Source organism: Schistocerca nitens, chromosome 2 (assembly GCF_023898315.1).
Source record: "Schistocerca nitens isolate TAMUIC-IGC-003100 chromosome 2, iqSchNite1.1, whole genome shotgun sequence".
Classification (NCBI taxonomy): domain Eukaryota; kingdom Metazoa; phylum Arthropoda; class Insecta; order Orthoptera; family Acrididae; genus Schistocerca; species Schistocerca nitens.
Window position 1 is genome coordinate 882296162 of NC_064615.1, and position 18200 is coordinate 882314361.

Here is an 18200-nt window from a genome sequence, read left to right on the forward strand (position 1 = left end):
GCAGATGAGAAACTGTGCCAAAATATTAGCTGTACTTCAGCTGTCAGACACATACATGATCAACAGTATACAGATAATAAATAACAGCAGTGATAGACCACATCTTTGGAACTACTGATGAATTAGGTTTTCAACAGATTTTCCATCATCTAATTTAATTCTGATATATGTAGATAGGTACAAGTTTATAATTGCACTGATTAAATAATTTGAACCTTTATAATTTTCTAATATTTTAACAAAAATCTTCCAACTCAATTATTTGCCTTTTCAAGATCTGAAAACAACATATACTGGAGACAAACAATTAATACAGAATTTTTTTCTTTTACCTATCCATGAACATCCCTTCCTAAATCCACATTATTCCTCTCCAAACACCTGCATCACTTTTTTTATAGCTTTTTACTTAAAACCAGCATATATTTTATTTGTAGTTGTTACTAGTGAGATTCATGATGATGTATTTCTGCAGGCCATTAGGTACTTAAGTTAGTCAAATTATGTCTTGGGGGCAACACAGATTCCAGAGATTATGTCAATGTCAATGTCTGTGACTAAAGAACACTGGTAGTGATGCTGATTTCATTAGATGATGGATGACTCATTTATTTCTCTGTTGCCTTTCAGCATTAAGCACTCATTTCCATGTACCACTGAGGAAGAAGCTGCTGCCCCAGTTCAAGTTGTTACACATTCTGATATCAATTGCTTCTTTTATGGCAGAATGCCCGTAGGTAGATGCATAGGATAATGCTTTTGTTTCATCAGACATAATCATATGTTAAGTGATGAGCTTCCATATGATCGGCTGATTTGTTGTTTCCATTTTCTACATAATATTTTGATTTTCTACATATTTTTCTTCAGGTACTGGAGTTTTCCTACTATGTGTATTTGCTGCCTGGACTCCAACAGAGAGATCACATAATCATATGCTTGTCCATGAGGCTGTACACAAAGAATAAATAATGACTCATGCTAATCTACTTGGCTTTCATAATTATGGAAATTACTACCAGATAACTTTAAATTTCACAGTTTACATTTCTTTAGTTTCTCTTGATAGTTTGCGGCTATTGCACTTCTCGCTCACATTCCATATAAGAAAACGAACCCCAACAAAAATGTTAGATATACCACAATTGATATTTTCATATTCTGCTTACTTTTTATCCATAACTTTGAATATTTTAGCAGACAGTGAATTTTTTAAACATTCATCATTTTTATGTGCATTTGTTTCTTATTGCTTTACGGAGATATAAACATAGACATAAAATGAGCAGTAGCATAGAACAGAGAGTGTTTGTCCTTTTGCTTTTTAATAAAATCCAATTTCTTCCTCACTGCAGTAATTTTATTGCATATTTTGTCTGGCAACTAGTGTCTCCATAAAAATTTGTGTTCCAAAAGGTGAACTATTTAAAACGTATATATTAACTACTTAATTTCTGAGTCATAATGTTCACATTTTTTTCTCGCTTCTCTGGTCACAGATGTGGACCCCAGTGGTTTTCCACCTGCATACTTCTCTATTCTTTGTGGTGCTCTTCTACTGTTTGTTCTAGCAAATGGTAGGAGGAATATCTATGATTGCTTACAACAAACAAGATGTAATTTTACGTATTTCAGCTGGTGTCAAACAACTGCTTGGATTACTGTACTAACACAGCTGCTACTAACATGAAGTCAGCAGAGTAAACACCAGCTCATAACTAAACTCATTATCCAGTGGGTACATACAATTTTTTTCCCATTTGGTTCTGTATAACGCTCAAAATTAAGTCAGACAATGTATCACTGGATATATGAACCAAGTTTCTTTACTGGTGACAGTCAGTAACTGCATTCCAGGTTTTTTTTCCATTCAAATATTTACTCAAGTGATTATGTTACTAAGAAAGGACAGTGGGCTTTAGTCCCCACTGTCAGCTTAACTATAAAAGTCAAAATATTTATTCATTCTCTATACACAATCTGTTTCAAATTATGATTTTTTCCCCCCTCTGGAAGATATGCGAGAGAACTCATCTTCAGATGTGTATGAAGCTTGGTAGTTTCTATGTCAACAATTGCAACTGGCAAAAATGTACCTTTAACAAGACAGCATTGTTGTATGGAAAATTTTACATCATCAATTTAGAGACCAATTTTCTTAAGACAACACTGATTATAATATAAAAACCATAGAGTAAACATAAACAACTCTACTGTGAAACTTTGAGAGAACTGTCGGATATCGGTAACTTGTTGCTACGATATTTCATCACAGTCTTCTGGCCATCTTCACATATATACTGGGTAAGGTACACTGTCCTCCACTAGAAATTAGCACCTGTGTAAGTCATTCCACAGACATTGTGGTGTCACCGCCAGACACCACACTTGCTAGGTGGTAGCCTTTAAATCGGCCGCGGTCCATTAGTATACGTCGGACCCGCGTGTCGCCACTGTCAGTGATTGCAGACCGAGCGCCACCACACGGCAGGTCTAGAGAGACTTCCTAGCACTCGCCCCAGTTGTACAGCCGACTTTGCTAGCAATGCTACACTGACAAATACGCTCTCATTTGCCGAGACGATAGTTAGCATAGCCTTCAGCTACATCATTTGCTACGACCTAGCAAGGCTCCATTACCAGTTCATATTGCTATTATAATTCGGTATCATCAAGAGCGATGTTCTACAATTATGGATTAAAGTTAAGTATTCCAGAAGCTATGTACTATTTTTGGCTACTATAATTCCTTGTCATTTTCCAGACCTCACGCCAGCCTGCGTGAGCTTAACGCGAACCTTTCGGCTTCCTCCAAACTCCGTGAATTGGCTCCTGCCAATTCACTACAGACATTACCTGAGTATATGTGGTTCTGCTCCAAGTCTTTGTACTGCTCCAACTGCTCCCAGTGATGTCAAATTAGCAGTATCAGATCGATCAGTTCAGTAAACTCACAGAAAGAAGTCAATTAGTCAGAGAACAAGGTTTCCAGATGACAGGGTACTTTGTGGAAACCAGTGCCGTGATTGATAGTCCTCAGACAGCTGTATTTCCACTGATTCCTTGAACAAATCCTGGAAGTTTGATGTACGGGCCACAATTATCATTTCATTATAATTAACCAAATAGCCAGTAGAAACACAGTGTTTGGCAACAACAGCTTTGTTAGTTTGGAAGAGATGCATATATTGCTGGTGCTCCACAAAGTGCTCCTGAACTGTACACATAATTTTCCTTATGTAAGATTTGACAGACTTGCTCTGAATCCTACAAAAGCCTATCTCATGAAGCAAGAAGTTCTCTTTGAAAGATACTAGAAATACAAAAACTTATGCTGCTGGGGGAAAAACTATATAAACCAATGTTTCTCCAGTGCTACACCTATTTCTGTCGAAGCATCCCCAACATATAGTGGGTAGCCTCAAAGGCCTCGTTCTTTTCCTTGGTCTGTGCTTAACACATCTGTAGCACAATCTGTATTTGAAAAGACAAATACACAATTTGATGATGTTCCAAATCTGCCTGGATGTTGTCTAATACAGCATGGCCTTGACGAATTAATGTACTGAGACTGCCCACTGTCTTTCCAGAATGTTGGAAACAAGTAGCCTGCAAATATACATCACCTTTGGCATGTCTATGGTAAATTTTACATTTTGACATTTAAGAAACACTGGACACTGTCCAAACCATGAAGCCAAACTATACACGTATAGTCAATACATTGTCATAATACTGTCAGTTTTAAAACAGCTGAATGTAGTGCACACTCTCAAATTCAGTCAGAAGATAGTTGGGCATCACAAGATACGAAGGACTGCTACTGTGATTCCATTAGATCCTTCACAAAAGTAGTCATTAAATGAAAAGTACACTGGGAAAAGAGTGGGCTGATATGTCAGTTGCAAACCTGTCGTCTACGAGCTGTAAAGAGTCCTCCAAAAGAACTTTTGTAAAAACTGAAGAAAGAAAAAAAAATGAAAACTGTTTTTCAGCCTCAGTGACTACAGTCTCCTGATTCAATCTGCTGATAACATCAGGAGAATTATTTGTGTGTTCCAAACATTCTTAAAATGCACATGAGTGAAGAGACCAAGTAGGAACAGAAATACGTGGTCTCAGTCTCTTAATGACCTCCTTTGGAAGAGAGCTCACAGTTGAAGGAGCCCAAGTTTTACTCACTGTGTGATTAGTCAGGACCTTATTGATCCTGTGGTCCACTGAATCACAACTGAACTCATTAATATAGTCATTCCATGGCATGAGCCACCAACAACACCACTTTTAAATTTTTCCAGTTTTCTCAATCAACAACATATTTACTGGAAATGCCCCCATTGCTTGATAATTTGAGATATTCTACACGATTCAGATACCACTGCACATGAAAACAATAGTGAAACCAAAGTTGTTCCCATAACTCAATTGGAGGCTGGTTTCTAGATTCATTGTCGGTAAGTTTGATAAAGATGCGAATATTACAGAAATACTTCATTAACTCAAATGGAAATCCCTGGAGAGAAGATGAAGTTCTATTCACAGAATACCAGTGAGAAAATTTAGAGAACTGGCATTGGACATTTCAGGAGAATTATCAACAAAAAACACACTGTAACAGACATACATTTACATATTTTTTTTATTTTTGTACATAAACTGAGAAATGGCAGGAAAAAACTGCAGTTAACACAATGCAGCTACCACAGCACAGTCACATGCAATCTCATACACATAAATGTGAGCTGCATTATCAAGTTTATAGCAAAGTGCAGAAATAGTGATGCAACTAATGAAAAAGATATCACAAGTAACTTTTAAATGTATTATCATTATCTATGTTCCATACAAATGTCTCAATGTTTCTTTACTCCATGAAGCAATGTATTAATTTTATATGCATCAAAAACTTTGACCTTTAATTATTGAAAAAATGAGAAAGTCGATTAGAGAAATGTTTCTCTGTAAATAGAATCTAAAAACCAATTCACGAAAATAGTAATGGCACAATGCTGTTTCCCACACACTAATATATTATCACATAGAAATATCTGGAGAGTGCTTAAAGCAAGTTCTATGGTATAAAAAAATTTGTCGAACTATAAAAGAGAAATTAAAAGATTTATGATGCCTTTTCAACGAATCTAGAAAATCATAAAGCACAAAATAACTCGAGATCATAACATTCACTGTATTACTAAAAGGTATAAATTAAGTTTTTGTTTATGAGCAATATTACATATTTTAATCACACAAACAGGCACACTTCGTACCAGAATTTTTTTCCAATACTGTTACACACTTCTGTAACTTTTTTATACTTCAAAACATCATTCTATAACTCAAATTAAGTCTATAACTCAAATTAAACCTATATCTCTACAGAGAGTCCAAGCTCATCAAAATTGCATCTCTATCTTTAAGAGCCTTCCATACTGCATCTTGTTCCTTTTTTGACAGTGGTTTCTTCTTCTGCTTTGCTGAAGTGACCTTGCGATACATCTCTAGAACTTCATTATCTGCTTGTTGCAATTTTCTTTTTAGATCCTGCCTAACCATTTCCTCATTTGCAAGTCTTAAAAGTCTCTTTAACTGTTGAACATTATGTGCATTTACTAACTTTAATTCTTCTTGACATCTTTTTAACTCTTGTAAAATTTCATCATCCTCTGGATCTGGACTTTCATCAAATTCAAATATGCCTTGTTCTTCAAGCTCTTTTCTAACAATTCTTTCAAAATTGGCTGCACCACTAACAGCAAAATTTCTAAAAAGACCTGAGCGAGGTGCTGCATTTTCCCCACTCCTGCATTTTTTTGGGTCAAAAGGTTCAGAAAGTGGCACCATAATATTCTCTTCCATCAATGCAGAAATGAGGCGCTGTGTTAGCGGCCCTGACGCAGGTGTTGAACCTGTTGTCCCATCACCAGGTTTTTCTGCCTTCTTTAGCAAGTTATTAACCTCTGCATTATTACCATTTGATTTACTTTTACTATCATTACTGGATGCCTCCTGCTCCTCCATTAAATCTTCTTGACTCCAGCGCAGGCTATAATGGCGTCCAAGTGGTGGAATTTTATAGTATTCACTATCATTTTCATGTTCTTGTATTAGTTCTTCAAGCAATTTAACATCTTCTGGAGTTATATCAGCACAATAGGGTTCAACAGATGCCCAAAATTTATTTGGTGTGTCATTTTTTGGAAGCACAATTTTAGGTGCCTCCATTTTGCTCAAGTCTTGTTGATCATGTTCAGGAAGAGGTAAGGGTGACTGGCTCAAAGTTGCACTGGGCACATGTTTTACCTTCGTGAATTTAATAGGAAGAGGAGCTTGTGCTACCTCACTCCTGATTTTACCAGGCATTTCTTTAAGCTTTTTCACTGGTCTATCTTGCAATTTGATCTTTTTCCCTGGTGAAAGAGGTGGTTTGTTAATCGAGAGCTTCCCTTTTTTATCCCTCTTTTCTTCGGCATTACTAAGGACTTGTATCTCTTCTCTCAACACCCTGCTTCGTACAACAACAGCTGAAAGTAATGCCTCCAGTTCAAGTTGTAGAGCGTCTAGATCATCCATACCAACTCCCTCTTCTTCTGTACGACTGAGTATAGCAGAATAACGTGGCAGAGTTCTGCTATTATCCATTGTTTTAAGGAGTGGGAATGATAATACTGGCTCTTTTGATGGTGACTCGGGTACTTCAACAGGTTTCATCTTCGTGCTGCTTTTACTGGAATCCTTAAGTTTACCACTACCCTTTTTGGGACTTTGTTTGCCCTTTGTAGATATCATTTTCTTCACTATATGTTATTAGTCTGTCCAAGGCGTAGATACACTTGCTTGCAGAAGCCACACACATTCAGCTGTTTCACTAAATATCTGTCAAAATCACCACACTACCACAGCACACCTGTAACAAGAAATACAAAGATTTCTTGAAAACCAATTTACCACACATATTTAAAACAGTCTGTTAATATGAAATAAAAATAGAAAAGCAATATTAAAACAGCTTCTTACCACTAAATAACTGGTCAAATAATCGATACCAATTTGATACCAATGACATTTAACATTACAACAAGAAAAAGTTTGCCACAGGCACACAGCCAGATCTTAGAAGACTTTACACGAAACATGTACCTCGCTGTCAGAACTAATCAGTAATTTCTGAGAAAAAATAAGACTTTCATTTAAATAAAGAAATACATTCACTTGTACACCACAGGATGTAGATAGGCTGACCTTCTTTCTAATTGATGAGCATCCTGTTTTTATTGAATAACAGTTTCCATGTTCAAATTACATTTACATACACATTCATTTTAATGCTCTTCTAAATAAGTGAAAAATGTTACAAACCAATAAAGTTTCAGCAGCATTATGTACCGCACCATGGAAAATAAATGAGAATTAACACATTAGTTGTTTGGTATAGACCGGTAACTCCCACACTTCAATTCCTTACATAATCAGAAATGAACTCCCTTATATAAAACAGCTTACAATGTCTGTTTACAAATTATGTTTAAAGTTTGCTGGAAGTTGCTAAACCTTCATTCAGTGATATATGTGGATACTCTCTGCAAAATTTGTTGAAAATGTAGTTAGTAATAAAGTAAATTAAAATATCATGCCTGATGCTGAAGTTTTACCACACAGACAGCTAAAATGTAGCAAGCTAGGAACTTTTTTCCTTTCATTATTTTTTGGGGTGTGCCAGTGAGAAAAAGTTTCTAAAATGGTGTGTAAAATTTGTTAGAAGTTGATAAGTGCTTTCATTCTCAAATGCTTGATGAATGCAGTCTGGTAATTTGTGTGCCGTGAATTACACTGTCTAAAGATATATACACAGTTTCTAACTTAAATACTTCTCTTACTGTGTGCACCGAAAGATTGTAGATCTTAATGAGTAGATTATGACACCATTTTAAATTTTTAAATTCAGTCAATAATTTTATAAAATATTAAAAACCAAATTTTTGTTGTTAGACAGGAAACCTGTAACTGGGACCAGATTACTATTTTAGCCATTCAGTAATATAGATTGTTACTATTTTACAGAGAAAAACTAAACTGTGGGCAGTTACACACTTTAATCTTGAATTTATGTGAATATGGATTTAAATAATCATATATAGTTGAATATGGCATTAAGCAGCATCTCAGGGCCTATGCAATGAGATCTTGTTTATTTAAATCTGCCAACTGGCTTGAGGATCGTAATTTTTCCATTGAGTAGTGATTTGCACACTAACAATTGCACATCTGGGACGGGAACAATGACAGCTGCAGCCAATGAGGAGTGAGGTAGCTGGGGAGGATCAAACTCACTAGAGAAAGGAGAACTAATATTGTCGATACCAAAGAACACAGCCACTTTCTTGGCAGATAAGGAAGAGTAAGGCTGTGGTTAAATTTTTACTTTTGAGTGCCATACAGCCACTTGTCTGCACGGTCGTGGGACTTCATAATATTTCACACGTGATGTTAAGTTGCGACTTTGAAAGTTTGTCCTTTCATTCGCTGATAGAATTTGAGGACTAAACCAATGAATGTTTACCTGAAGCATATTTGGTTTGTAGTAAATCTTTCATTCACTGGCTACAGTTATAGTTACAAAATGTAATTGACAGTTAGCAGCATATATCCTTTTTTCCCACAAGGTAAGTCTTTCCGCTCCCGGGATTGGAATGACTCCTTACCCTCTCACTTAAAGCCCACATCCTTTCATCTTTCCCTCTCCTTCCCTCTTTCCTGACGAAGCAACCGTTGGTTGCGAAAGCTAGAATTTTGTGTGTATGTTTGTGTTTCTTTGTGTGTGTGTGTCGACCTGCCAGCACTTTCATTTGGTAAGTCACATCATCTTTGTTATATATAATAGAGCGAAACATTCCACGTGGGAAAAATATATCTAAAAACAAAGATGATGTGACTTACCAAACGAAAGCGCTGGCAGGTCGATAGACACACAAACAAACACAAACACACACAAAATTCAAGCTTTCGCAACAAACTGTTGCCTCATCAGGAAAGAGGGAAGGAGAGGGAAAGACGAAAGGATGTGGGTTTTAAGGGAGAGGGTAAGGAGTCATTCCAATCCCAGGAGCGGAAAGACTTACCTTAGGGGGAAAAAAGGAAAAAAGGACAGGTATACACTCGCACGCACACGCACACGCACACACACACACACACACACACACACACACACACACACACACACACACATCCATCCGCACATACACAGACACAAGCAGACATTTGTAAAGGCAAAGAGTTTGGGCAGAGATGTCAGTCGGGCGGAAGTAAAGAGGCAAAGATGTTGTTGAAAGACAGGTGAGGTAAGAGCGGCGGCAAATTGAAATTAGCGGAGATTGAGGCCTGGCAGATAACGAGAAGAGAGGATATACTGAAGGGCAAGTTCCCATCTCCGGAGTTCGGATAGGTTTGTGTTAGTGGGAAGTATCCAAATAACCCGGACGGTGTAACACTGTGCCAGGATGTGCTGGCCGTGCACCAAGGCATGTTTAGCCACAGGGTGATCCTCATTGCCAACAAACACTGTCTGCCTGTGTCCATTCATGCGAATGGACAATTTGTTGCTGGTCATTCCTACATAGAAAGCTTCACAGTGTAGGCAGGTCAGTTGGTAAATCACGTAGGTGCTTTCACACGTGGCTCTGCCTTTGATCGTGTACACCTTCCAGGTTACAGGACTGGAGTAGGTGGTGGTGGGAGGGTGCATGGGACAGGTTTTACATTGGGGGCGGTTACAGGGTAGGAGCCAGAGGGTAGGGAAGGTGGTTTGGGGATTTCATAGGGATGAACTAAGAGGTTACGCAGGTTAGGTGGAGGGCGGAAAGACACTCTTGGTGGAGTGGGGAGGATTTCATGAAGGATGGATCTCATTTCAGGGCAGGATTTGAGGAAGTCGTATCCCTGCTGGAGAGCCACATTCAGAGACTGATCCAGTCCCGGAAAGTATCCTGTCACAAGTGGGGCACTTTTGGGGTTCTTCTGTGCGAGGTTCTGGGTTTGAGAAGATGAGGAAGTGGCTCTGGTTAATTGCTTCTGTACCAGGTCGGGAGGGTAGTTGCGGGATGCGAAAGCTGTTTTCAGGTTGTTGGTTTAATGGTTCAGGGATTCCGGACTGGAGCAGATTCGTTTGCCACGAAGACCTAGGCTGTAGGGAAGGGACCGTTTGATGTGGAATGGGTGGCAGCTGTCATAATGGAGGTACTGTTGCTTGTTGGTGGGTTTGATGTGGACGGACGTGTGAAGCTGGCCATTGGACAGGTGGAGGTCAATGTCAAGGAAAGTGGCATGGGATTTTGAGTAGGACCAGGTGAATCTGATGGAACCAAAGGAGTTGAGGTTGGAGAGGAAATTCTGGACTTCTTCTTCACTGTGATTCCAGATCATGAAGATGTCATCAATAAATCTGTACCAAACCTTGGGTTGGCAGGCCTGGGTAACCAAGAAGGCTTCCTCTAAGGACCCATGAATAGGTTGGCGTACGAGGGGGCCATCCTGGTGCCCATGGCTGTTCCCTTTAATTGTTGGTATGTCTGGCCTTCGAAAGTGAAGAAGTTGTGGGTCAGGATGAAGCTGGCTAAGGTAATGAGGAAAGAGGTTTTTGGTAGGGTGGCAGGTGATCGGCGTAAAAGGAAGTGCTCCATCGCAGCGAGGCCCTGGACGTGCGGAATATTTGTGTATAAGGAAGTGACATCAATAGTTACAAGGATGGTTTCTGAGGGTAACAGACTGGGTAACGATTCCAGGCGTTCGAGAAAGTGGTTGGTGTCTTTGATGAAGGATGGGAGACTGCATGTGATGGGTTGAAGGTGTTGATCTACGTAGGCAGAGATACGTTCTGTGGGGGCTTGGTAGCCAGCTACAATGGGATGGCCAGGATGATTGGGTTTGTGAATTTTAGGAAGAAGGTAGGAGGTAGGGGTGCGGGGTGTAGGTGGGGTCAGGAGGTTGATGGAGTCAGGTGAAAGGTTTTGTAGGGGGCCTAAGGTTCTGAGGATTCCTTGAAGCTCCGCCTGGACACCAGGAATGGGATTACCTTGGCAAACTTTGTATGTAGTGTTATCTGAAAGCTGACGCAGTCCATCAGCCACATACTCCCGACGATCAAGTACCACGGTTGTGGAACCCTTGTCCACCGGAATAATGACGATGGATTGGTCAGCCTTCAGATCACGGATAGCCTGGGCTTCAGCAGTGGTGATGTTTGGAGTAGAATTAAGGTTTTTTAAGAAGGATTGAGAGGCAAGGCTGGAAGTCAGAAATTCCTGGAAAGTTTGGAGAGGGTGATTTTGAGGAAGAGGAGGTGGGTCCCGCTGTGACGGAGGACGGAACTGTTCCAGGCAGGGTTCAATTTGGATGGTGTCTTGGGTAGTTGGACCATTAGGAGTAGGATTAGGATCATTTTTCTTCGTGGCAAAGTGATATTTCCAGCAGAGAGTACGGGTGTAGGACAGTAAATCTTTGACAAGGGCTGTTTGGTTGAATCTGGGAGTGGGGCTGAAGGTGAGGCCTTTGGATAGGACAGAAGTTTCGGATTGGGAGAGAGGTTTGGAGGAAAGGTTAACTACTGAATTAGGGTGTTGTGGTTCCGGATTGTGTTGATTGGAATTTTGAGGTTTTGGGGGGAGTGGAGCTGGAAGTGGGAGATTGAGTAGATGGGAGAGACTGGGTCTGTGTGCAATGAGAGGAGGTTGAGGTTTGCTGGAAAGGTTGTGAAGGGTGAGTGAGTTGCCTTTCCGGAGGTGGGAAACCAGGAGATTGGATAGTTTTTTGAGGTGGAGGGTGGCATGCTGTTCTAATTTGTGATTGGCCTGTAGGAGGATGCTCTGAACAGCCGGTGTGGATGTGGGAGAGGAAAGATTGAGGACTTTTATTAAGGATAGGAGTTGACGGGTGTGTTCATTGGCTGAGTTGATGTGTAGGTGAAGGATTAGGTGGGTGAGGGCAATGGATTGTTCAGTTTGGAACTGGTATAGGGACTGATGGAAAGAAGGATTACAGCCAGAGATGGGAACTTTAAGTGTGAGGCCTTTGGGGGTAATGCCAAATGTCAGACAAGCCTGGGAAAATAAAATATGGGAGTGTAATCTGGCTATCTGGCTAAGGCGAAGGCATGTTTGTGGAGGGAATGTAAATAAAACTTAATGGGGTCGTTGTGGGGATGTTGTGAGGGTGACATGGTATTAGAAGGTGGAAAGTGTAACATGAGGCTGAAATGAAAATGAAAATAAAAATATATGGCGAGAGATAAGGTGAACTAGAAAGCAACTGGAGATCTGATGTGAAAAAAGGCGAAAAGGTGTTGGTTATAGCTGGGCTATGTTGATCCTGTGGTGAACTTGGGTTGGTAGACAACGATGTGCACAAAGGTTATGTGGTTGTGTTGCCGCCAAAACATGTTAAAGGGTGGAGCAATTCGGGAAAATTTAGAAAAAACTGCGTATATGTGTGGATGGATATGTGTGTGTGTGCGAGTGTATACCTGTCATGGAAAAAGAACAACTGAGCAAATTTTATATTTTTTGGAAGAAATAATGGTGATTATTGCAGGTATGTATCTTTTGAGACACAGTGTTCAAAAAGTCCTTTATTTATGCAGCACAGTTTTATTCCCCCCCCCCAATTCAGTTTCAGCCCCCTGTATCTCAACTACAAATCCAGATGTGACAAAAACTTGCAGGTTTTTTTAAAACAATTTATGGGAGAGGGTTACTAAAGGAATTCTTCATAAACTAACATACAAAAATTGATCAAAATCTAAAATTGCTGAGTGGGGACCATCTCTATAACTAGACCATCCTATTTTAAGTCCTTTTCAATTTTTCCCTGCAGCTTTCTCCTTTAGTAGAGTAGCTGTTACTGATGCAGATAGAGGAACACTGTTTGTTACATATTGTTTTCTTCTGTGGTGCTACTGTGGTTTGTTGATAGCTTTTGCATTAATCATCAATTTTTTTTTTGATGTAGCGGGTGTAATAACAGTATTTACATACAACCCCTGTATAGGTTTCTGGCTGGTTGGTTGATTTGGGGAAGGGGACCAAACAGCAAGGCCATCAGTCCCATCCGATTAGGAAAGGATACGGAAGGAAGTGAGCTGTGCCCTTTGAAAGAAACCATAATGGCATTTGCCTGAAGCGATTTAGGGAAATCACAAAAAACCTAGGCTTTTCTGCATTCCTCAATACACCCATTAACTTGGGTTGGCATCTCCAAACCTGATGCACAAGACAGCATTTCTACTGGATATCTTTGTGGAACATGTTTTTCTTGGGTCATCATATGGCAACCATTTCATTACCTTTGACTCTCAAACCTTTTATCATTTAGAAACACTGGCAACTCCTGTTTAACATGTAGTGTCTTATAATAACTAACACACACTTTTGCACAAGCTTGAAGCATTTGAAACCACAAGCACCAATGCCACCTCATCTATATGGTCTACCAAAGACACACAAGGAGTGTGCATCATTAAGACACACAGTTCTGACCAAGCAAGGTGTGCAGTGGTTAGCACACTGGGCTCGCATTCGGGAGGATGACGGTTCAATCCCGCGTTCGGCCATCCTGGTTTAGGTTTTCAGTGATTTTCCTAAATCGCTCCAGGCAAATGCCGGGATGGTTCCTTTGAAAGGGCACGGCCGACTTCCTTCCCCGTACTTCCCTAATCCAATGAGACCGATGACCTCGCTGTTTGGTCTCTTCCCCCCCCCCCCCCCCCCCGAACCCAACCCAACACACAGTTCTGCTACTGACTCACTGACATATGCACTGTCCAAACACTTCAATCACCACATCAAAAACTGTCAATATATTGAATAATGAAACTGGATCCAGGCAATACCTTGTTGTGTTTTGATTTTTCACTGTACATCAGAGTTACTTCCAACAAACACTGTCTTTGCTGAGGTACTGTTTTAAACATATGTTAAGCTTGTTCTGTCCCTGCCTGACAACGATGTACTTCCTTCAAATTGGGAACTACAATGAGCAAGTTGATGGGATTCCAACTAGTTCATATCTGTCACCTGTTGTGGAGAACTTCTACAGGGAAGAATTTGAAGAAATCACATTAAAGATAGCACAATGACCATCACAGCATTTCTATAGATGCTTTGATGATACATTTGTGGTATGCCAAGAGCAACCCTGGTCACACGGTCCTCAACCTGCCTGCAACAAGCTGCTATCATCCACAACAATATGATGATCGGCTGGGTCTTACCATGAGACAGAGGTGTTCTTAGGCATACTAAACACTGTTGTACATTTGAATTTGAGTGAATGTTTAACTGTGAAAAAAATCTGTTCCCAATGAATTAAGCAAAATCTGACCAAAGCTCAAAAGCAGGCATATAACAGCTGGTGCATGGAAATGCTAAATAGTTCCACTGATAAAATGCCAAGTCCTTATACAACCTTATACAACATAAATAACAGGAGATAAAAGTTGTATATATTTGTATGAACTGAAATTAAAGCAGCAGTTAACTGTTCAGGTGTGCCGGGACTAACTGAAACAAAGAAAACTGGTTTGTTCACAAATCACTTCTTTGAAAATGATAGATGACTCATACCTTTGGTTACACTAGGCAGGCTGTGACCACTGTTTTAGGTAATTAGAGAATAATTAATACTGAATGGTGTACCACAAATCGTTCACTACAAGACATAGAAGAAACCAGAGGGAAAAAATCCAGAAACATCACACCATTCCTCATCGTGATGATGTTTGCTGCCACTCAGGACATCAAACAACTGATTACCTGACAGAAAAAAACCCTCAAATTAATATCTCACTGCCTACATCCATCTTACTTACTGCCTAAAAACTTATTCTGTTCCTTTATGACTGCAAAAAATGTGTGAACAGTGATCTTCATCACATCAAGAAGGTGTTGAATCCTTCTAAAACTGCAATGTTCTAGTACCAACTTGAAGGTGGAAAAAATGTTTCCTGAACTAGTTTGAATACTTGCAAAAGTATGTAAGATTTTAAGGCAAATATTTTGAGTAGCAATAAAAGGATTAGTACCAAAAAGAAGTTTTCTTTCACTGTTTTTGTAAAAATTTTATGGCGCCCTTCACATATCTGTAGTCTATTGTATTCCTTGCCATTATTGTAAGTGTCAGATTTCGAAGACACGGCATTGTGTGTTCATCCATTATTGCAAACGTATCAGTTGGTTGGGTGGGTGGTGGGGTTAAGGGGCTAAACAACAATGTCAAGTGTCTCATGTTACAGTCCATCTGGAATTAGTGACATAAGCCACAAATTTAACAGAACTGAAATAGGATGGTAAAATTGCATCACTGAAAGCAATACTGATGCCATAGATGAGAAATAATTTAAACAGACTTTAAAGCGTATATGTCATGCCAGTCTGTATGTCAGAGTGCAGACAAAGGTTTCCCCAGGGATCATCTGCAGCAGTGAGAGGCACCTCTACCATATCTGACCCCACCAACCCTATGAAGGGGTATGACAGCGACTGAGGTTTTCTTTCCACCCAAGTGGAGAGATCTGTAACAAAAGTGGTAAGGGTAAAAACATAATGAACATTAGTAGGACTGACAAAAGTAAGAGAAATAGTAAGTCAAGTGACTCCAGGGAGATGGAAATAGAAACCATTCTCTCAGAAGAAGCACGCAAAACTTGTTCAACTGTCTTTTTTTCATCAGCTAGTATCAAGGACACAGAATCGTTAAGGCATTGTCTTCATCAGAGTGCTATATGAAAGGGGCAATCCTAGAGTAGTAAAATAGGGTGCACAAGAAAAAGGTCTAAGTGTATCAAATATTAATTAAAATTACAGTAAAAGAGGTATGAACAGAGTAGCTGGCAGAGGAGACAGGGTTTAAAGAGCCCAGGCCCAACATGCATGCAGCGGGCGGCACTCCAAACACAATCACCCCACTACCATGCCAAAAGCAGTTTAAAGCGTTAGATCTGAGAATAAAAGCCACTTTCTTGGGGGCAACAAAGAACATCTTCAACTGACAATACATTGTCCACCAATATTAGAAGCAAAGAGTCTGAAAGACCACATCTGGAAAGAAGAGCCAAATCAAGGGGGTATACCACAAGAATCTGAGCTGCCATCAGTAGTAGGTGGCTCATTATGAAAGATGCAACTATGGGGAAGTGTGGGCGAGGAAGCAGAAAAAGTTCAGCTTCTGCCTGCCTTTAGTTGATGAATATGGGGCAGCTGTATCCATTTTTTATCACAGAGCGTCCTGAAAATCGGCACTGCAAAACCAAATGTCCAAGTGATGTCAACCAGGACGAAAGTAACACTCGACATGGAGCCCTGAAGGATGCCATACTCTCTTAATGGTGGGGAGCCGAGTGATCTGTGAGCTCTAAACTGAAGTGAACAATGGGACAAAAACTGATGAATAAAAATCTGTGGTGAGCCTCAACAGACCTAGTCATGGAGGGTAAGTAAAATTTGATGGTGTCAGATGATGGTGTTTGCCTTATGTAGGTCAAAGAAACAGCAATGAGGTATTGGCATTTCAAAAAGATCTGTCGGGTTGCTGATTCCAACTCCTGCAAATGGTCGACTGTGGCTCATCATCCCAGAATCCATTCTTGATAAGGGAACAAAAGACAGCACAATTCGAGAATCCAGAATAATCATCGAACTACAAGTGGCAAAGCACATTGGTGAGGCTAATCGGTCAGTAGCTGTCGATGGGTGTGGGGATTTTGCCTGGTTCAAGGACTGATATGGTGATACTATCTCCACCACGAAGGAAAAACACCTTCTAGCCCAAAATAATTGAAAACCCTGAGTAGATGGAGTCTGAGTCACATTAAGATTTTGGATCATCTTATTATGAACCAAATCAGGGCTTGGTGCTGTATTGTGTGATGTGTTGACACCCTGAAGTAGTTCAGAGACAGTGAAATGTTCATAATATAACAGTTCAGGAGAGTGGGATGGATAAAGGTTCACAAGAAGCAGGTGTACCATTCCGAACATCCCTTCTTGCTGCATTAAACCAGGCAGCAAGCCTTTGAACGGAGCAGTTTAAAAGCAAGGAAAGAGGTCTGTGAAGGATGTCACTTCAAATACTGTAAAGCCCATCAACAGTCACGAATAGTTATTGCACTATCTTTAGTCCACTATGGTAGTGGATGCAGGTGGACGGTGCCCACAGAAAGAGGGATTGCAGTTCCAGTGGCATAGGTGACTGCATATGAGACCACCCACAACCTTGTCAATGCAAACTGAAAGAGCAGGCCCAAAGGTGACAGACATGGTACACAACTACAAGCTAGCACTTCGGAGAGCCCAACACGGCAACTGGCCCCATTAGGTGGTGACAAGGAAGTGACAGGATCATCAGAATGTGGATACTGTCACAACGTGTATTGTGCAGTAGCCACTGTATCGAAGCTATGAGACTGGAGGCAAAAGATTGTATTGTCAACATGGGAAAAGATGCCATTGGCAACAGTTGAAGAGGGTTAGTCAATCACAAGTCCCCTAGCAGATGACTTGGTACTCCCAACATGGCTGTTGTGCATCGAAATCCCCAAGTAGGAGAAAAGCAGGCAGAGCTGTCAAATTAAAGTGACTATCACAAGATAAGATGTGCCTTGCTAGATGTAAATAAATCGTAAAAACAGTGATTGCATGGGTCGTTCACATTTGCACTTCTATTGCTTCCATTGTGGTACAGAGTGAAATCCCCTCACTAATGACGTATGCGCGAACCAATCAGAGTCCTTAAGGTGCTCTCTCGGGACCAGCACTGTTTCAATAAAATGCACAATAAAGTGATAATAAATCCACTACAATTCCACTGATCTGCCATGTTAAGGATGTCCTGTTTAGGTGTGAAGGGGCCAATGGTACTGGTCATGTCCCATGATCAGTTTTGCTGTTAGAGGACTGAGATGCTTGCTAGGACTTATCAGTAATGGGGGGTAGGAACTCAAGAGAAGATGGCAGCCCTTGGGCCCATAGTCACTGACTCCTTCAGCCACTGGTTGTTTATGCTTTGTTGGTCTGTAGATTTCTAGAGAGAGGATTCTCTAAAGGGAAACCCATCACCGTAGACACTGGCAGAGGATTGGTTGGTTGGTTGGCTGGTTTGGGGTATAAAGGGACCAAACTATAGGGTCATCAGTCCCTTTTTCATGATGCAAACAA

At 40.3% G+C, this 18200-nt stretch overlaps 1 protein-coding gene across 1 annotated transcript in view; it reads right to left on the reverse strand.

Moving 5' to 3' along the window:
• Nucleotides 1–4658: 4658 nt before the first annotated feature.
• LOC126234692 (transcriptional adapter 3-B) overlaps nt 4659–18200 on the reverse strand; it is a 55003-nt gene continuing 41461 nt past the window's right edge. The window contains exon 2 of the mRNA XM_049943432.1: nt 4659–6907. Within this exon, the coding sequence (XP_049799389.1) occupies nt 5377–6789 (1413 nt within the window). The 5' untranslated portion in view covers nt 6790–6907 and the 3' untranslated portion in view covers nt 4659–5376. The remainder of the gene's footprint in view (nt 6908–18200) is intronic.